Here is a 22,111-nt window from a genome sequence, read left to right as displayed (position 1 = left end):
ATAGTACAACGCGAGGTTGTGAAGAGGGCTGTATCGTCGGCGTACATAGCCAGGTGAACACCCGGAGTGAGCGGGATATCACTGGAGTACAACGAGTACAGGATAGGACTAAGCGTAGAGCCTTGTGGCACGCCTGCGCGGAGGAGGCGGGGGGAAGAGAGAGTGCCTTCGACTTTATAGCGAAAGTATCTATTCGAGAGAAAGTCCCGCAGGATGTGTACGAGACAGTCTGGCAAGCCGTAAACGGCGCGCAGCTTGTAAATCAAGCCGTTATGCCAGACTTTATCGAAAGCTTTCGCTATATCGAGAAAAATAGCAGCTGTATTGCTGTGAGAAGGATCCCTAAGGTTGTATCGAGCTATATGCTCTACAACACGGTGGACTTGATGTATGGCGGAATGTTTCTTTCTGAAACCGAATTGCTCATTGCAGAGCAGAGAGTCGGCCTCTACCACCTCTGAGAGTCTAACGAGAATGATTCTCTCGTAAATTTTACCTAAACAGCTGAGAAGGCTGATAGGTCGATAACTGGACGGGATATTCCGCGGCTTATTAGGCTTGGGAATGCCTATGACTATGGCCTCCTTCCATTCGTCGGGGAATGAGCACGACTTAAGAAGGGAATTGAAAATAATGACCAATAGAGATATGAACTGAGCCGGTAGGGACTTGAACATTCTATTAGACAATTTATCGGGCCCCGGGGCCTTCCTATCTTTGAGGTTTTTGATGATGACTTTGACCTCGTCTTCAGAGGTCGGGCGGAGCGGTTCCCCTTGCGGGGGCGTCAGCGCCCATTCTGCGACCGCGGAATCCACACGCGCAATGTGGCTCGGATCGCAGGGCTGACTACTCGGGGTACATTGAGCCTCTAAACTGTCAGCGAGACATTCCGCTTTTTCGGTGTCATCGGCGGCAATTGAACAATCTGACCTAACTAGAGGAGGCATAGTCGAGAGACAATCGACTCTAAAAGCTCGCGACAGCGCCCAGAAGGCCTGGTGCGATGGAGCGAGCCCCTCGAGCTTCTTATCCCACGACTCACCGCGCAGAAGTTCGAATTCGAATCGAACTCTCCTCTTTAATCTGTAAAATTCCCTACGATTGTTGTCAGTCGGGTAGGTATCGTGTCGTCGCATAGCTACGTTCCTGCGTCTAATCAATCGCCTGAGCTTTTCTGAGATATCAAACCTACCGTCGGGCAAGTTTGTTACCTCTTTCGAACAACTCTGGATTGTATTTAAAATATAATCGGTGATTTTCCCTGTGTTTATATCGTGTATATATAGCGCCGTTGGTACAGTCGTCATCTGATATCGCATATAATAAATACTACGTAATGCAAATTATTAGATTTGGTAATTCCAATGTTATTTTATAATTTTTTCCTTGTAACGTCCCTGTTATTTAAAAACCTTGCGATAAATCGAAATATAATAAATAAACCCTGATAATAATTACATTCAGTATTAATATGTAGGTAATAATATGGATCGAACCCACAACCAGTCGCGTTTACGGGCACACACGGTTATCTTTATAAAACAGAAAATAATCATTGACATTTTCGAAGTAGTCAGCAGATCCTTAAGAGAGAGAGCAGGGAGAGAGAGAGAGCCCTAACAGCTCGGCTAAATTATGGGAAAAATGGAAATGTCTGGCTGGTTTTTTACAAGGATGTTTTTGGTGGGTGTCACCTTATTGCTATAATCAAATATTTCCTCAATAATGTTAGAAAGCTGTTGTCGTAGATTAAATTCAAAAGAATAAATAATTCCGAGTGTACGAGCCGATGCGGCGGAAATCCCCAACTGTAAAACATCTGGCACCAGTGCGGGTGGTTTCCGACGCCGCCGCGCTGGAATCTGATTATATATTACGCAATCATTTCAAAGAACAATTGTAAAAACCGCCATTACCGCTGACTTGGTGTCGGTGTAGATGCCTACAGCCACCTAAAGCCTACACTACTCGACGAGTCATTGACTTACGTGCAGTGGATTTATAATTGTACTTATTAGGTTAATATTTCTAAGTTCTTTGTAATATCCTCTCGTACCTGTTGTTGTTGTTTGTATGCTTGAACGAACTAATCTCTGGAAGTACTAGTCGGATTATAGCCACAACATGGCAAGCTTAATTTACGCTAAACTTACTTACGAGTACATTAGCCTTAAATATTGATGCTCGTAAAGTAAGTCCAAGTCTATTTTGTGATGAGAACAGGATATAAGTAATAAACGATCGTCAAACCGCGGGGGAAGTTTACTTTAACATTTATTAGAAAGAAATACTTTAAAGATAGTGTAAGGTACGATTCAGGCTAGGCTAGGTAGTGGGCTATGTACATATATTGTCACATTCAATAATAATAATTGTACTACATGTGTAGTATTTATTCATTTCTCAATACTCGTATATTATACTTTGAGTTCAGTGCGAGCTCTACAGTGTTCAAATATACATATGCGGGTGTGGTTCAAGCGTTGCTTTAACTAAGTAGTTTATTTAATTAGGTAAGTAGCAATTTTACTTGCTACATTCCTTGACAAATATTTAGTTTAGTTTAGAGTTATTGCAATTTGTTACTGCATTGCAGTCAATGTGGCTAAACACTTGCAAAACTCAAAAACAAAATGAAGTATAAATTAGATAATTTGTACTAAAATTTTAAAAAAAAGAAAACAAGTGACACCTACGAGGACAGATTAAAAACAAACAATAATATCGCACCTTTAGAATTATAGACACCTTTTAAAAATATCAAGTTTTAGAAAAAGTCAAATAAAGATGTGTAAAAAATAAGGCTTACAGAGTCTTTTTAGAATTTTTTTCTTTCTCAAAATCATGGTGTTTGTTTTATTAGGTCACTATAATTCTAAAGGTGCGATATTATATGGTGTCTGTAGTCTCTACTCTCTACGTATGGCTCTGCATGCAGATAGGTGGTGACATCTGTTGGGAGAAAGTATCTCAGCCTGGCTCAATACGCACGAAACCTCTCTTAGTTCTGCTCGCTTCCGGTAGAGGCTGACGAACTATAGGTAGAGCAAACAAGTATCCATTCACAATTCTAAAATAAATAAAACATTTTCAAAACATTGCGTGTAGAGTGGTAACGTTGCTAGTAGTGAACTAAATGCCGTCTATTATTTAATAAATAATGTAATTACAAAACGAGTCCTCAAGCTGTTCGTAGTAAGCGATGTACAATATTCGTTCGTCGTCATAACGACTCCGTGGCGCAACGGTAGCGCGTCTGACTCCAGATCAGAAGGTTGCGTGTTCAAATCACGTCGGGGTCATCGTTATGTTTTTCTTATCGTTTTTAGTTTTAAATTTAATATAATGATTATAAATTCATTGATCGTAACTGGACATCATCTAGCTCATATATATAAGTATTTCTAGTGAATTAATACGTATTTTCTATTCATTTGCTGTGTGTGTGTGTTTACTATTTGATTTGTAACAGATAACGAAATTATGTTTCACTTCTTTTAAAATTATATCCACTCCATTCCAATCCTTTTTCCCATCCATTAAATTTATTTTGTTATTTTCATCAATAAAAATAAGTATTTATTTCAAAAATTTTAAATTATATATGGAAAAAAATGCAAAAAGTTGGAGATGCCGGGGATCGAACCCGGGGCCTTTCACATGCAAAGCGAACGCTCTACCACTGAGCTACATCCCCTGACTACATATAAGTTTAAATTGTAAGTAGCATTACTTCTTTAAAGCATATAGTTTAAATAAAAAAAACAAGAAACATCCTTCTCTTCCCCAAGTGATAGAAGTGTTACAGAATGCGCTCGGAGCAACAGCACCAGCTCCTTAATACCATGAGGATACAATTTTTACAAATGGTTCAAATTAGGATTTTTATATTTTATTAAATAGTTAGTCAGACAGCTCGACCTAATAAAACCTAGGACAATATAATGCAGTAAACATATTATCACGTGCATTTTGTACTTCAGGTGACCTTGAAACTGTTATTAATGAGCCTACCGTAAGCTCTGCCCGCCCGTCTGGCCTAATGGAAATAAAGTATAGTATATGACACATGCACCCTAACTAACGGCAGCGGGTTGCTGGGTACCAGGTGGTTGCTGAGATTAGCGTAGCTGACCAATCACTGTCTTTACCTCTATATTATTAGTTTAAATATACATAATACTATGAATAAGTGTAAGGGATAATATGTATTTTTAAAGAGTAAACACAATTTATTATTATTTGAAATAATCGTTATCACTGTACAAGCTAAGGTCGTCGAGAGTCGAGAGGCACTCCTAGTACTGCTATGTTCAATAAGCTACTTGAAAATAACACACTTTTATATACAATATTTTCAAAAACATATACATTTATATAGATATATATTACTTCCGACTCTACCAGAATGGGAAAATCAAGTTACATTTATTTTGTGCTTTTCTAAAAGCCACTTTATTATTTATAAAGAAATATATAAAATATTCTTAATTATTTACTAAGAAATAATAATGGGATTTCTAGCAGGAAAATATAGTGATAAAAGTACAATACATAGTGGAGGTTAACCGATAGGTTTCATATTTATCTACAAATACTTAAGTATATAAAAATATTTTTATTAGTTTCATTACTTAAGTACCTATTTTAAAGCAGGGAAATTATACTTAATGAAGGTTATACAGCAGTAACGTGTTCGGCGTGGTGGATTCTGTCATCAACTAGGATCAGCCTCCATGATGAACTCGGCCATGAGGAGTTCCATGGTGGGCGCGATGCCCTCCTTCTTGCAGGCAACCTTAAAGCACTCCGCAATGCGCAGGATCCGCCAGCAGTGGTCCTCCAGCGCGTCGAACTGCTGCTCGCAGGTGTGGATGATGCTTATCATACGCTTTGAGAGGACCTCACCTACAATATTTTACAAGAGTAGGGAAATTAGCAATAAAATAATATAGTATACTAATTACGTTACGTGTACGTTAGAACTGTTAAAAATGTGTATTTGTTTTAAATTTATCACATAGAATACATAGATGTTCCTGTTTGAATCGACAATTATAGATATTGACAATCTGTTAGAAATGTTGGGTAGTTATCAAGTTTACAGCCTAAGCCTAATAACTACAACATAGTTACCCCATTAGCAAACAACATTACATCAGCTTCACGCTGTGTCCCGCACCCCGCACCCCGCACACCGCACAGGGGGGGAGGCAGAGGGAACTTAGTGTTAAGACACTCCGTTCCCCATTTTCTGCCGAATTCTCTCAGCAGCTCTCCATAAATGTATTAAATAAGAGATAAATATAGAAGTTCTTTTTGAAACTGCTTTAAATATAAAAAATATATTTTAAAGAGACTTTTTTCTGTTTCATTTACATTTATTGAATTGTCTATACGTTATAGACAAGTAACGTTTTGTAATTGTTAAAAATATTGACCATATTTAATAAGAGTAGCCCCGTCCAGGAGTAGATTAAGTGAATTATTTGTTTACTGACCATTCGGGAAAGACTTGATAAACTTATCGGTGTTCTCGTGGTGCATGCGGTGCGAGTCCGTCAGCAGATTGAAGTGGGAGCTCATGCACTTCATGGCGCAGCCGACCTCCCGGTCCTCGAACTTGAAGTCGTCGCGCCAGAAGTGGAAGAACTCCTCCATCTTGTCCTCTGTTAGCTGGCTCTATGCCGACACACAGTGACAGACTGAATACACTGAAGCTTTTATGAAATAAAATGTAGTCCCAAAACGTGGTTCAATAGTTATAAATCGGCTTTACAAGCATAGCCTTTCTCGAATTTCCTAGGATAAATATAATATTCAAGAACCCGTCCTTACCCGACTGCACGACGCAAAAGGGAGAATATTGTTAGGGTCTTTTCGTGATTTCCTATTAAAGAAGCGATTATATTACGATTTGAAGCATTTATTACACGGGGAAGTAACAAGCCCAGTAGTTCATTAGGACTAACAGCCGGGAGCCTACCGCAGTTCAACTTTACAAGGCTCGAGCAAATATAGGTCCCGACTGTTAATGAACTATTAGCTTGTTTTTATAATTCTTTTTGACAATTCAGCGAATGAATGAACCGGATGTAACTTACTTCTTCTCTACAGGTCTGTAGGGCTTCACCGAACCCCAGAGTGACATCTTTCATCACTTCCATAGTCGCGTCCAGGCCCGTCAGGACGCCGCACGCCAGCGACAACGTTAACAACGAAATCATAATCTTTTTAAGAATATTCTTCTGTCCCAGTCTCTCCCACCAGGCTTCTGTATAGAATGACTTAGAGTTGTGAAATGAAACGTTATATAGTGCGTTTGATGGGCAGCCCTCAATGACACGCCGTTGCCAGAGTACACAGAGCACACGGGGGGCGGTCTCTACACGACGATGTCTTCATTATGTTTCGGAAATGATTGTAAAAGACTACTTATTAGGTGAACTATTAAATAAGTAATCATAGGACAGTGGATACAGACCAGCGAGCACCGTCATCTGTCATTACATAGAACAACGAATGGAGCTCGTGCGCTTGTTTTGTTTGCTTGTTTGTACAGCATCAAGGTAGGTATTATGTTTGCATATTTTTTCCAAATAATTTTTAGTAATCTAAATTGAGATATATTTTGTTATTTATACTAATTCCTTTTCATAAAAGTCAAAGTTAAAGTAAAATAAATTAAAAAACCCGTTAAGTGGCAGTCGGTCGGTCTCGCCATCGATCCAGATCGAGGGTTCACTTTCATAATTGTAGTAGGTCGACGGGAACGCGTCTTATAAAAGTTGATAAACTTAAGTTTGTGTATATAAAATATATTTACGTAAAAGTAATCAATCAAAAAATAAACCTATTCCAAATACCTGTCAACTGAAAAGGAACCGAAGTACATTATAAATGTGTCTCAAGTAATGGATCCCTGTCGCACGGCTGGCCTCGTGCGACTGTAAACGCGACAGGCGCGATGGGTTCAGGGTTCAATTCCCGTTGGTGCAAATGAAATATTTAACCTACAACTTGTCGCGGTTACAAACACAAGCTTGTACCAATGCGCCACGAACTAGTCCCATTACAAATTTATTGACGAACGATGTCCAATTCCAATAATGTCGCTATTAAACATGTTAAATTTGTAACCTCCTTTTATTTGAAATCGGTTAAAATACATTTGTATGTGCGCAAATCATAAAACAGTAAAACAGAGTTCTCTGGAACATTTTTTTAAACTACATACAAGTCTAAGGAATCGATCGATTCAGCTCGATTTAATTGTGCTAGCTGTTAACAGCAAGATGTGCGCCACCTCCTACGTATAGGTGCATTGTATAGATACATTCCACGGATCCATGGAATGCTGCTAATGCTAAGGTAGGCACACAGGGAACCTTGCAGTTTGCATTGCATTTGCATTGGTACCAGAGCGAAGAAATGAAAATATTTATAAATAATAATTCATTCCTCCGAGTGGGAATCAAATACACAACCGTCACGTTGACAGTCACAAGCATACGCGTCTGCGCCACGAGACGGCCAAGATTATTCCGATTTATTCTCATCTATCTTTTTCGTCAATACTCAAAATAATTTTAAAGACCTTTCTCAGTATGACTTGTTTATGCAATTATTACAATTATTCTCAGGACGAAAGAGAGGCCGCGTCCGGTTGTTCGCTATAATCGCGATGCGGTGAGTGCCGACTTGACTCGACTATAGCCCGATCAAATTAAACGACAGCGTCTCACGTACGTGTTGCCTTCAAATGGCATATTTTGGATGCGGTCGGTTAATTAACCGATATCATTTTGGTTTTAACACATCAACTGGTTTCTTAGGAACTACTGGTTCGGATTCCGGATCCTGTTGTTTATGGAGGTAGATTATAGTCCACATGTGTCATATGCCATATTACGGTGCCGGTGGCGCTGCTGCCGATGCTGGCTAGGTGTGGACCACTGTCTATATGATAATTGAATATACTCGTAGGTTTAATTACATAATAGTTTTGCTAGATAAAAAGTGGTTATCAAATTTATAATTTTATTTATAATTTCGATTATAAATGTGAGCTTAAAAAGCTTTAAAGCTACAAGAAAATAAAGATACACAAAACAACACGTCCACTTGCGCTTCGTGCAGTAAATTGGCTCAAGCGAGTTTGCTGATAATAATTAGTTAGGGACGGGCTAATGAGTGCTGGCCGTCGGAGAACTCTCCGCTTTCCGCTCCTCTCCGGTCCGCGACCGCGTCCTACCACCTGTGAGGGCGCCTGCGCTTGCACTCTATCTTTGTTAAATAAGAACTGTTTCTTAGCGAGGGATCCTGCGAGCTAAATTTGACTGTGATTATGTATTAGTATTTAGTATCTAGCAGTGGACAGAACCTAGTGCTAAGACACTTGAATTCTGGAGGCTTTGCGTATAGGCACATACGTGATCCCTCACACCTCACACCTCACACCAGCCACGCCACATGCCACTTGTCTTTAATGTTTATACACCTCGTGGCAAGGTACAGTTAAGATACACTCTCCGACTGCTCATTGACTTTACCTATTGCTGTTCATACGAGTACGCCGAGTGGTTCCAGAAGAGCGTGGGAGAGATGTGTGTGTACTGTTATGACGTCACAAACACAGTTGAGCTGGCGAGTGCAAGTTCTTAATATAAAGAACATATTACAGAATTTATATGCACAATTTTAATAACTATTTATTTCTTTCTACGCTGATGTGCAAAATTTCACATAATATGCGCAAATATATAATAAAAATGTTCTTCATGAGTTTTTAAATATAGTTTTGTATGAAAGCTCGCAGTAATGTAAGCTTGTGTACAGTCGGCTGTAGAATGTGCGAGCGCGGCCGGAACTGATATTTAATTAGCTCCAAGATACATCAGGCCGAGTGTAAACTTACATTTTATATTGAATTCCTTTATAAATTATTTTCTTTTGTGATAAATATGTAATAGAGGCCATCGTGCCGCAGTGGCACAGTGTATGACGATTGTGGGTTCGATTCCCATCCCACTCAACACGCAATGTCTCCAAAATTAGGTGGAAAGTGAGAAACAGAGTCACTAGCGGCGTTAGGGTAGGGCGAGCCTGGGCGACCGCCCAGGGGCGCCGGATAAAAAGGGCGCCGTAGACGCCCGTTTAGGGCGCTTTTCGCAAAGATGTCTTAAAATGGTGTAAGATTTAAAAAAAAACAAAGTCACCGTCGTCTTTGATATCAAAAAAAAAAAACGAAGTCATCGTCGTCTTTGATATCTAAAAAAAAAAACAAAGTCATCGTCATTGAAATATTTATCAACTTTGAAAATAAAATTGCAGAAAACATAGACTTTGAATGCTTAATAAAAGAGGTCGCAGATAGAAAGGCTAGAAGAAGTGAAATTTTGTTAGTTTTTGTCATTTTTTTTTAAATACATGGTTATTTCGTTGTACTCATTCCTGTTTTGTATATTATTGAAATGTAGTTAGGGGGCGGCGAAAAAATTTCGCCCAGGGCGCCGGTAGTGCTAAAACCTGCTGTCACCTCTGCTTGCGCGGCCGTATGCAGGATTCAGACTGCTGGTAATATGATATAACCTAGAGCATACAATAATATTCCATTACGTACTTTACAATATTAGAGATGTATAAGTATCCATATTTTGTAGACGGTCAGACGGACAGGAGGCGAGGGCACGAGGTGCTAACTCTGACGCGTGCGAGTATTTCTTTACCTCAATTTGCAGTTTTATTTATGATGTAAAATAACCAACTTACATTTTTTTTAATTTTAAAGCGTCTGACTTTTCCTACTCGAGGGAATGAAGTATTTTCCTTTTTTCGCTCTAGCAATAAGACAATGTTCCAAAAATTGTATTGGAGTCCCTTAACACTAGTCCTCTCTGCGGCCTGCCTCCCCTCCTCCGGCTAGGGAAGTTTCCAATAACCAATACACATGAATTTAATTGTATACTTTACATAATATACACTTTGCTGAACATGTCCACACTATATTTATATCAAAAGAGTAAAAAAAGCTGTATCAAAGTTTCTAAAGGAAACTAATGTAGTTCAGAAAAAAGCCCCATTACACAGTACGTACATGATGTCGGACAATAATTAACATGTTTGTTTCCCATGGACGCGACCTCCTGTTCCACATCAGGTTCCTGCGGGAGACTGCGGAAGGCTGCGCGGTGGTCCCCATGAGTTAAGATGACCTGACTGTCATCAACGAGTTTTTGCTAGCTAATGCATTTAATCTATGAGGAGATGAGGACTAATGACTCGATGTTTATGTATGGACAGACTTGTACGTCTTGCCGTCGTAGTTCCTCAGACATATATTACGCTTTATAGCTGTTTGGTTTGTAAGAAAAACATAAACATATTGTGGGAGGCGTGTTCTATTTTAGTATTTTGTAGAGCCATATTTTATAATGGACTAGTGCTTACTCGCGGCTGCGCCCGCGTGTTTACATGAAGTGACCTGTAAATGCCGGTGTAGTTGGTTACATAGATATGATTGACGTGTTGTAATATCTCGATATATTTTTGTGTAGAATTTCGAACCAATAGTTCCTGAGAGAAACGCGGAAACCAAAGAAACTCTTCAACTTTAGAATATTAAGCATAGAACGTATTTATTGTTTTTGTTTTAAAATATTTTTTTAAATGGACCATTAAGAAAAATAAATTAAAGAGACATCAAAACGAATCGACGTATTTTTGACAAAAGCTTTACAATGAACCGTAAGTAAGATGTGCGAAGCGTCGTTATTGATCCCAAACAAATCTGACATCACCAAGCAAACGAACATTATGAAAATTATAATAAACGTTTATTTTCTTAGATTCGTTACTAAATATATGTTAATATTTTTTAAATAAAGTATCTGCAGCTGTACAGGTTGAGCCCTAGGACGGCATAGGGGTACAAATTCGTGACTGTAAATTCGACGGTTGTGGGTTCGATTTCCATTTGGGGAAGTGAAATAATGAATAATTTCTTGCTCTGGTAACGGGACAAGGCAAGGCGTTGAGTGATCACTCAAAGCGCAATGCCTCAAAAATTCGAGAGAAACTGGAGAACAGAATTGTGTTAATCGGGAACAGAATATTTTAAAATCCTCTCTGCCAACCCTGCTCTGTGCGGGATACAGCGTGCACCGCCATATATACACTGTACGAGACATGTCAAGAAAATGTTTCTTGCTTCCTTCCCATAAACTACAGTAGACTCATAAAGCAATGATTTCAGTTTTTGCTTTTGAGTTACAACGACGTATTACTCCTTCCGCGCTGTATACGTACCTGCCCAGGAACGTTGCCCGGGATACACGCTCTTCATAAATATATCGAACACGGTAGATCCCATAGCACGCACGAGACGTTGGCTTTGTTAAGAGAAAGGTGTAACTGAGGTGCTATCTGATTTATCTTAAATCTTTGTTGATTCTTCTACTTCAAATAAGTATTTTACAGCACAGTTAGATTGACAAGGGCTTAAGGGTTCGGTTTAATGGAATATATAGCAATGCAGACCGTAAAGCGATAAATGATGCCCAGATACAGAACGAGTGCGGAGCTGTCATACAGGGTAGCGGGTAGCGGGTAGCGGGTAGCGGGTAGTGGGTAGTGGGTAGCGGTCGCCGCGGAAATAATATACTTCTACCCAGGTATGCTAACTGAGAGCAAATGAGATATAGATCGTTACTGTAACTGTAGTCGTTAACGTTGAGGATACGAGTGTGTTTTCATTGTGCTCTCCAAGCATGACTGCCAGGTACTTATGGGATGTGTAGTACCCGCTGGTTATGGAATAACATTTTAAGAATGAAACGCCAACGCCACGATTTGTTTTGTTATCAACAGTCTTACCACTGCGCCATCTCCAACACTTATATATAATGTCAATTCAAAAAACGTCTACAAGTTATCATTCCCGCGTCGTCCCCCATACAAGGAACCAATTACAGTGCAAGTGTTAGTATACATCACCTACTCACCAGGTAAGGTGACCTGATGAAGCTGGAGACAGGTTTTTGTAAAGAATAGGTATATGTAAGATACATACAAGTGGAGGTGAGATCACGTAAATTGTGCGAGCACGATCTTAGCCCTGGTTGTTAACGAGTAGTTACAGGCCTCGTAGGTGTCTGCCATTAGTCAATTATTGTAGCTGGAAAATTATAGTGTCTTTATTTATTTGATGATTCTTGAAAATTATTAATTTATAAAGGAAGTTACGTAAATAAAAACTTATAATAGCATTTAAAAAACACATTTTTTTATTTTCAATACGCAGCTTGTTATAATGTTTATGTGTACGAGTATACAATAAGAAATATGAATAAGATTTTTTAAAATTTTTTGTGAGTGTTCATTTAGTGAATCATATATAATACTGAGAGTCAATGAATGATGCAGCGCTGCTGTTAAATAAAAACGCAAACACAAACATTCATTGGACTAAATAACTCCACGCAGAGATTTACTTGATCTGATAGACTTCGTAGTGGATAAGAGCGCTTATGTTCTTACTAAGTCTGTACTAACATTATGAAACTGGAGAATTTGTTCGTCTAAACGCGATTATCTCAAAAATTAGTGGTTTGAATTGAAACAATATTTTGTTGTTGGACAGCAGCTAGTCTCACATAAGAGAAAACCACATGTCATGGCATGACATTCAACAACCACCAACCAAGCTCGTACCAAGCGGACGGTCAGTTCCTTTATTTTTTGGTAGTCTCTAGGGTTATAAATATATACAAGATGCCGTGATCGTCGTCGGTGCGGAACACACAGGGCGTCGGCGACATCAAAGCGTCATGCGTCACGGCCGGCCGCGAGTCGCGAGTGCTCCGCCAGCCTGCCTGCCTGCCTGCCTGCCTGCCTGCCTGCCTGCCTGCCTGCCTGCCTGCCTGTCATCACTGTAACAAGAAACACCTTGTTATATGTAATGCATTTCGCACTGCAATTATGCGATCATAAAGTATAATTGGCAACCGCTTGTTGAGATGAAGCTCTTGTAGGTACCTACAGGTATATGTGGACCAATGAGCGTTACAGCTGCACACCGTGCCGTCTGGCTATAAACGTGAAGATTGTGGGTGGGATTTCTACTCGAGAAAAAATATATTTTTATTTTCTTATCCTGTTACCAACATAAAACGCAGCGTTGAATTCCGTCACTCAACATGCAATGTCTCTAAAACTGAAGGCAGGGGGAAAAGAGTGTTAAAACACTTTATTATGGTAAAAATTGCAATACGATGTTTTGATATCTGTTTTCTTTAGCCAAGAAGCGGGATATCTCCTACCCATCCCGCTAGGAACAAAGCATGAAGCTAAAAAGAAGAAAAAAATTCTTGCGTTTTTAAAAAATACTAACAAAGTTAAAGAAGCTTTCTATGTCCAGTAGTTTGGTCTGTGCGTTGTTTTATATAACAGGCTTTATTTAATTACAATATCTCTATAAGCAGGCAGTTATCTCAGCGGGTGCTCCGCTCAGTGGAGCACCCCCCGTAAGTGACGTTGTCTCGCCACTGCTGCTCTCGCTGCTGACACTGTGCTATATACACACTAGATGACATTTATTTTCACTCTCTCTTATCACTTATGTCAATATTAAATTAATCTCCATCTCCGCCACGCTAATGAGCGCGCGGCCGCCGCTGTCGCCCTGGATAACGATAAATCGTCTGTTTGTCTGTAATTAAGAAAACGACTCCATATCGCTCGTATCTCCAAACCGAGGGGCAGATGCAGAAAGGATTTTAAATTATTGGGAATGGCTGATAAAGAAACTGAATGCCAACGAGGCGCAGGCGCAGGTCGCGAGGATCTTAACAGAATAACATTGTTAAAATACAATTAGAAATATCAATAATTTTTGTAAGTAACTTATAGAGTTTGAAAAGATTATTTAAATACATGTAGCACATGGTACATGTAGCACATAGGTACCTATTGTAAGTAATATAGTTTAACAATAAAACTCCAGATGAAGCTAAGCTTAGTTATTGAATTGAAAATTGAACTTGACCAAAATATTTAATTTGGTAAGCGCCACAGACATGTGTCTCTATGTGTTGAATATATATATAGCAATATATTTAATGTCCATAATTAAAAGTTAATAATTGCGACAAACAAAATTGTCATGTTTTAATTCACATAATTTTCACCATTCTCTCCTTTTAGATTTTGTATTATCCACTCCCAAAACTAACGCGTTACAATAGACTGTGTCACGACGGTCTCAACTTCATGTTACAATGCCAAGCCTGGACGACGGTTCACCTTCCCACATCCCTTATATAATGTTCTTCCTTATAAAGTTCCCCGTCCTCTTAGTGTTCAATGTTTGTTAATGTTTGTGCTTAGTCCTCTATGTAAATTTTTATGTAAATATATTAGATATAATAAATATTAAACTATAAATTAATATATTTGTAAAATACTATTTACTACTAACTCATGTTCATGTATATATTTATTTTATGATTTTTTATTTTATAGGCAACACTTTAACTGGACTCTTTTTGACATGCATTCTCCTATTGTGTAATATAATCTCTTTTTTACCGTACAATCTCCTTTGTGTGTTCTCCAAACAACGTGACATTGGCGAAGTTAATAGTGCCCAACTGGCACGCTCGAAACGCCGTAAATAAAGAACCGAACCGTACAATGCCAAGACAATGACATCCGTTATTATTTATTAGCAACGTGCACATGTGTGGCGTTGCTAATATCGTTGCTGCCTGGATTATATGGTATATTAAATTGGCAATATACTATCCGATACCAGGCGTATCCCGCATATGGCAAGGTAGGGAAATCCTGTGAACCTAGAGGTGACACCGTTCCACATTAAGATAAATACTATTGTTCTCCACTTTCTTTCTTTCTTTTCCGAATTCTTAAGGTACAACTCTCAACAATAATAAAAAACTCAACTTAATATTTTTCAAATAATATGGCTCCTATAAATTCACTAATTCTCTAATGATTTCCCGCACATCTTATTAATTTAATTATTGAAATTTGACACGCAACGGTAAGTCTTCTTATTTTATAGTAGATATTATTGATTCATACAAACAATATGAATTAATAATACGTTAATTTCGTAAAGCAAATAGGTTAAAATATAGCAAGACACGGGTACGTGATACATGCATATGTGCATGGGTGCATGGGTGCATGGGTGCCATTTGTATCAGGAAACTTGATTAACACCTCCGTCACCACCAGACTCTAGTCCAGAGTCCAGACGCACGCTAATGCTACAACACCTTTACTACAATATCTAATTACTAAGCCTGTTTGTTTTACTTGGCACCGACTTCAAAATTATAAATTGTTAGAAGTCGGTTTTTCTTTTTGTTAAAAATTTATTTATTTCATTTCCTCAGAGGAGTTAATTACCATAATTAGTGAGCAACATTGTATTATACACCTTTATTAATATAAAACGTTTCAGGTGTTACGTAGTTATTTTCATAACGATAATGTCGAAATCGGCGTCAAAATATCAGAGTTTTCGTCCAAACATGGCGTTTATTAAACATTGATGATTTACCAAAATTTAAAATATATGTAAAAAAAATTCTAACAAGTAAAGCTTATTACACTGTTCAAGAGTATTTAAAGGATAAGCATGTATGGAATTAATGTCTATTGAATGTAATGCAGGATAGCTGCCAGCAAATGTAATAGATTGTACCATTGATTTTGAAAAGAGCAACTGATGAGTTTCTTGCCGGCTCTTCTCAGCAGAACTGCCTTCCGAACCGGTGGTAGCTTTTTGTTCATATGTTCATTAGACGATTCAAAAGTGCTTATAATAATTGCCTATTTGAATAAAGAATATTTTGAATTTGAATTTGAATTTGATGAATGTCTAGAACTACTACTACGACAAGGAGAAGAAAAGGAGTGTCCAGCGCTATGCATTGTCACCACTATGCTAAGTATGTAAAAGATTTTTATATATATTTTTATTTCTTGAAATTTCAATTAAATGGTAATGTGAAACTGAATTGAATTATTTTAATGAATGTTTCCACTGAGTAGTAACGACGTCTCCTACTTTAATAGGCAAATCGTAAAAGTTGTAACGCCACGTGGTGGTATCGTACAAATGCTAATGTGACACAATTAAAGGTAGTCTTGGAATCTTGAAATACGAATTTAATCATCAAAAACTGGATCTCGACGTGGCCTCGATGGTTTGATCTGTTCTACGAAACGTGCCTCCCTTTGCCTGCTACAGTGATACCACACGGACGTGTCTGCCGCTCCGTGATGCATCATCGACTAGTCATTTGATGTCTATTTAATTTTAACATTAACTATTATATTATGCAGTTACTAACGCAGCCGTCGCCTTTAATTCTTGTCTCGTATGGCGTAGTGGCGTAGTGGTGGTGTCGCGGCGTGGTGCATGTCGTTAACACTGTTAGCCATTTACAACATTTATGTACTGTTCGCGCATATACTCTATTCGGCATATAAAGGCGACCAGGCTGTGAATGTATAATGCGTATAAATGATATTAAGAAAACATAAGTTTTGAAATCATCAATATATCAAGAATTTGGTAGAATTGAGGCATTTATGTAATTAGATATTCGCTGAATATTCTTATTATGACACTAGCGGCCCCCGTGCGGCTATGCCCACTTGAAATATACGAATGTTTATTTAAGTGTATTTAAGAAAAAACCGTCCAAGCACGAGTCGGACTCGTCGAAGTACTACTATAAGCGGTAAATTTCATACAAAATGAAGCAAAAAAGATGTATGAATGCTCATATATTTTGATAACGTTGTATTAGACGCTGCAAAAACCTGTAATCCTGAATATCTGATAGCAGAAGTATAATGGTCTCATCAAGTAATTTAAAGTCTTTTGAGAATTTATTTTATTTTGTTTAGCTACAAATTACTGTACTGTTATAGCAATTAGCAAATTTGTCGAATTAAGTACTTTAAATTGACATAACTTTTTTATTTATGAATTGATTGTAATAAAAAAAAACCCTATATATTTTCGGACGCTTGCCAGAATCTAATGGTGAAAACCGCATATAAATCGGTTATGCCGATTCTAAGATTAGCGATAACAAACGCACAGACACACAGACAAAAATTTTTAAAATCATTGTTTTGGGTTCTTTTACGTTAATAAAGGTTCCCAATAACATTTTTCTTTAAATATATTCCAAGTACAGACACCGACCCTCTTACGATTTTATTATAAGTATACATTATATAATATTTTTTTATTTAAATAAACGACATTTGTTAGTAGAATGTAAATACCGCTGCACACACGTTCACTTCAAAGAAAATGTTAATGTAATAATATATTATCTAATAGTACGCTGGACGCCTCTGGTGAGGGCTATCTGGGTACCGACGGACTGTGGGACCTCATTTACCATGTATAGAAACATAGGCATCCTTTAAAAAGCTAGAATAATTACTTACTAATTCATGGAAGACTTCCTATAAGGTTATAAGGCTTCAACTGTAAACATTTTTCTACATTAAGAATGATAAAATACTCTTAGAAGTACCTACCTATTTGGTGTAACTGTTAAAAATGATATAATTAAAATGTAATCTGATAATAATGAATATAAAGAAGATAAAGAAAATACAAGTACATATATAAAGATTGTATCAATGCTATGCCATTCCTTCAGAATTTGGCAGAGAGTGGAGAATAGAAGGGTCTCAATAATCATCATTTGACACTGACCTTTTCACACATTGTATATTTTAAGCAAAAATCACTGATTTAAGTAAAAAAAACATTAAACAAATGTCTTCAAGTAATAAATGTATCTTTATCTATAATATATACAATAATATAAAGACATGTTTAATATTTTATCGGCTGGATACAACGTCGGCACTTGTGCTAAAGCTTTGCATGACAATTTGATAAGATTTACATCGCTATAAAATTAATTGATATCGCCGATTAATGAGGCTACCAGTTAGTGCAGTAGCGGCCTCCTCCCAGCCACCAGGCAGGTCGGACCAGGCAGGTCGGACGAGGCCGCGCTACTAGGCATACTAGTACCTACTACAGTATACTATTTAACAACTCTATATCTATACTAATATTATAAAGCTAAGAAATTTGTTGGGTTGAACGCGCTATTCTCGGGAATTTGCGTTGTACGAGTATAGTCCGTCTAACGATTAAGGCTATAACATATATTATATAATATTAACGAGGCTGGTGGGCATAAGTGTGTGACTGTAAGCGCGACTGGTGGTAGGTTCAATCTCCACGAGGAAATGAGATATTGATAGATAGATAGTGTCGAGGCAAAGCGCGGCGTTGTGTTCCGCCACTCAACACACAATGCCTCCTGAATTCATCGAAAAGTGGGAAACCAAGTGTCTTAACTTTAGGTTCCCTTTGCCTAGTGAAGCTGATGAAATAAAATGTTAATTGTTTCGTCGTAAATTACTTTGAAATATGGCCACTATCATATATAACTTTAAGTTACTTCAATTTGATCACGCAAGCTCGTGACTTATAGTCCGGTGATGTTTGAAATATATATAATTATGCACATCTTCGTTTTATTTTATTTAAGTCCGTCAATGAAAAATTCCGTTGAATATTCGCCATACAATGTGGAAATAGTGAAACGCCTTATAATGGACTGACATTTCGAAAATAACTGAGCTCAGAATAAATATGTTATCTAAATAAACTTATCTATCATGCAGTTTAATAACCGCGGCTTACTCACGTGCGCCCATTTGATCCCGGTGCCAGGAGACTGTCGTGGCGTCCAAGCGAGCAGCTGGTGTGGGTTCACTGTGTACTGGGGAAATCTACTATTTAATATTTTTACTCCCTGGTTCGGGGAATGACTGTAACAACTAACGAGAAAAGCGCGGCGTTTAGTTCTGCCACTCAACACGCAAAATCTCAATAATTTGGCGGAAAATGGGTAACGAAAATGTCTTGATAGAGAACAAAGTGTCTTAACACAAGGTTGCCTCTGACACTGTTATTTATATGTTTAGTTTAATATTCGAAATAGTGATTTCTTGGGCGACAATGGATATCTATTGTGCATAGAAAAATATGTCAGTAGGACACCAATAAGAAAAAAAAAGACAAAAAATTATCAAAATTAATACATCCACTCCATGCATGTTTTAGTCCAGCGTATACAAAATATACAACATTTATAATTCTATAATAGTTTATTTCATACAAAGTAAGTGCAAACACTCACAAACTTGACCTACAATCCTGAAATTAACACAGAGCGAGTCCGACTCATACTTGATTGTTTTTTTATTTCTTATAATAAATTAACCGTAAATTATCAAAACAAATCGCTATAAGAGTATGTATGTATGTATGTATGGTAGGAAGCGGGCGAAGCCGCGACTTACAGTAACACTACTATTGGCGATGTCCTGTTTTGCATTTCGATGACCATACGTATGCGAGAGGGCCGACAAGCGACATTGTAGAGATGAGATCCGCGATAAGCATTCACATAATTAGTATGATTATCTGACCCATCCCCGAGCGCCGCCCCGGGTCTGTGCCCCGGGCTGCCCGCCGTGACGGTCCACTGACAGTTCCAACTAAATGATATTATTTGCAATACTAAAGGAAGGTGTGGCACAGTGGGCAAGGATCTGCTTGTAAGTACGACACTCAGTTGTAGTGTAGTTCCATTCCCCTGAGCGGAGATTGAATCCCTAACAATTGAGTACACATTACCCTCTAGGGTTTGTTGTATGATGAGTCAAAGTCATCAGACATCAAAATTTTAATTGAATTAACAGAAAATTTCTAGTCTCGGCACGTTTTGTTTTGAAAAATGCAAACATTATAAGTATTCATTATATAATATCACTTTGTTGTCCGTCTGTCTAGAGAATTTATCTCGAGACCGCGTAGATGTATATCTATATATATCTTTACTTCGACACCAGAGCGAACAAATGGAAATATAAATTTAAATAAATTACTTATATATATATATAGCGCGCCGTTGAATTCCACCAGCTCACACGGAATGCCCCCAGAATTCCCTCCCTGTCTACCCCGCTATGTGCGGGACACAACGTGAACATGATTTGATTTTTATTCTTAACTTATATATCTATTCAGTTTTTATTAGAACTCACTGAACTACCTACCTACTGTATAAAGGATATATCCTTCAAGCTAAAAAAAGTTATGAAATTATTACATTTTCTGTCTACATTACATTCAGCTCGACAATGACCCGTATTATTACACTTAAAACATTTAATATTTCTTTTAATTGTAGCATTTCTTTTTACAATAAATGTGGATGATGATGATGACACAATTTCACCCCGTAGTAGTATTATGGTTTGGAACTTCCAAGCATTCCAATTTTTTTACTCCTTCCAGTTTTATTACTGTGCTGTTTCCTTCCATCGCGATTGTTTTTTTGCTTGTTTTTCTTTTTCATTCCTACCCGGCAACTTAACCTCCAAATTTCATTACCAACGCCGAAGCGTCGCGTGAAGTAACGCTGTTTTAATCTCGCCAGTATTTCTAATTTTCTACGATTGATGCAATCTTCTTTATTATTGTCAAGACGTGGTCTGGGCTCATAACCCGTTGTATTTATATGGTTTAGTAAATAGCATTCAGCTATAGTCCGACCCAACTACTATTGCACAGAATGCACGCGCCGCACCGATTCTATGGGAATCCCCGGGAATCGGTGCGGCGTGAGCGGGGTGTCTTTGTGCAGATTTTTAATATTGATTGATTGTTTAATATAACACTATAGTTCATAATAAATGTAGATTATACTTTTTACGCATGATTTGATATTAAAATAATTAATAAAATTATCAATACTATTTACAAGTAATTACTAAATATTAATTTATTTCGTATTGAGTTTTCGTAGGTTCTCGTGTAACATTATAAAACTTTTACTATTTACTTTTTATACGATTTTCTATCAAAATAATTGAACAAATATAAATAATAATGAACTTCTTAATAAAAAATTTAAAAGTATGTTCGAGAAGTATTTTAGTTAGTGGCAACTATTACAATTATCTGTGTAAGAACAGAACTTAGCCGCGGAACGGCTAACGGCTAAGTTCTTTTGTATTTACATTATTTTGTTCGACTTTAGACGTTGAATAATTAAGTGTTTTAAATTATTTGGATGTGGTTTAATATTAATTTTATCATTAATCGGATTCCTAAAATCGTGATGAATGTTTCGTGATCGTGATGATGTGATTACTGAGTATTTTTCTCAAATGTGAAACTATTGTGACAGTATTTGTGTGTACTATCAAAACATACATTCTTTTAAGACATTACAAACAAATGTTGAGTTTTTAATATTACTTATGATGTATGATGAGAATGCGACAACGACGATGTAAAACTAATGTTTAATGTAAGTTAAAAATTTTGAATATAATTTTGTGAGTGGTGCCATGCCAACCATGCATTATTTCTAAATAATTTCATAATAAAGGAGATATAATAAATTGAATTTCTCGTTCGGTTATGTTTTGACGAATGAAAAGTAGAAGTTTGGCAACGCTTAGTAGTATTTTTGTAGTAGTATGTGTATGTGTGCGTCACACGAAATACAGGTATGGAGAAAAATCGTGAAATGAAAAAAAAATATCCTGCGTCCAAACTGTTGAGGCATCTTGATAAATTTTTTTAGCTCCGGGTTTGAAATATTTTACCCTATATGCAGTTTCAGTAAAAGGAGCGCTGCCTCTTCCATCCTGTATAATTTATTATTGGATATTAAATATTTACTACACACGATTTGGGCCAATTAAATATAGATATTACTGCGTCCAATTCTACCACTAATCCAGACAATCGACTAAAATCTACGTTATAAGAAGAGAAAGACATCATTGCCTTTAGAGACAGTGTGCGAGTGTAAACTATCACGCGGGGAAATGCTTGAATTGTTATCATTAATCTCGGTCGAAAGACGGCCTTAGTTCTCTGACTTGTCGCAAGATGCTCCACTTGACCGGGAAAAGGAGAACGGAGTGTCTTAATAGTAGATTGTCTTTA

The 22,111-nt window shown here is 37.5% G+C and overlaps 1 protein-coding gene and 2 non-coding genes across 3 annotated transcripts; 1 reads left to right on the top strand and 2 right to left on the bottom strand.

Moving 5' to 3' along the window:
* Window positions 1-3,233: 3,233 nt before the first annotated feature.
* On the top strand, window positions 3,234-3,305 carry TRNAW-CCA (transfer RNA tryptophan (anticodon CCA)). Its single transcript has one exon. It is a non-coding gene; the product is annotated as a tRNA-Trp (tRNA).
* A 323-nt stretch (window positions 3,306-3,628) lies between these two features.
* TRNAA-UGC (transfer RNA alanine (anticodon UGC)) lies at window positions 3,629-3,700 on the bottom strand. Its single transcript has one exon. It is a non-coding gene; the product is annotated as a tRNA-Ala (tRNA).
* A 512-nt stretch (window positions 3,701-4,212) lies between these two features.
* On the bottom strand, window positions 4,213-6,300 carry LOC146532346 (general odorant-binding protein 1-like). Its single transcript, XM_085197328.1, has 3 exons — window positions 6,108-6,300; window positions 5,505-5,685; window positions 4,213-4,911 (listed from the first exon to the last, which is right to left on the bottom strand). The coding sequence occupies exons 1-3, from the start codon at window positions 6,228-6,230 to the stop codon at window positions 4,721-4,723; spliced, it is 495 nt and encodes a 164-aa protein (XP_085053454.1). The 5' UTR covers window positions 6,231-6,300; the 3' UTR covers window positions 4,213-4,720.
* Between the last annotated feature and the right edge of the window lie 15,811 nt (window positions 6,301-22,111).

The sequence above is a fragment of the Heliconius melpomene genome, chromosome 14 (assembly GCF_056956725.1).
Source record: "Heliconius melpomene rosina isolate 202511_hmr_F chromosome 14, ASM5695672v1, whole genome shotgun sequence".
Taxonomy (NCBI): Eukaryota; Metazoa; Arthropoda; class Insecta; order Lepidoptera; family Nymphalidae; genus Heliconius; species Heliconius melpomene.
Note: the sequence above shows the minus strand (reverse complement) of the source record. Positions and strands in the feature narration are given on the sequence as shown.

Excerpts from the sequence above, each read along its gene's own strand:
- LOC146532346 (XM_085197328.1), bottom strand. The coding sequence starts at position 6,230 with ATGATTTCGTTGTTAACGTTGTCGCTGGCGTGCGGCGTCCTGACGGGC. Across the intron at positions 5,686-6,107 it reads TACAGACCTGTAGAGAAGAA|AGCCAGCTAACAGAGGACAA; the intron begins GTAAGTTACATC and ends GTGTCGGCATAG. Across the intron at positions 4,912-5,504 it reads TATCAAGTCTTTCCCGAATG|GTGAGGTCCTCTCAAAGCGT; the intron begins GTCAGTAAACAA and ends AAAATATTGTAG.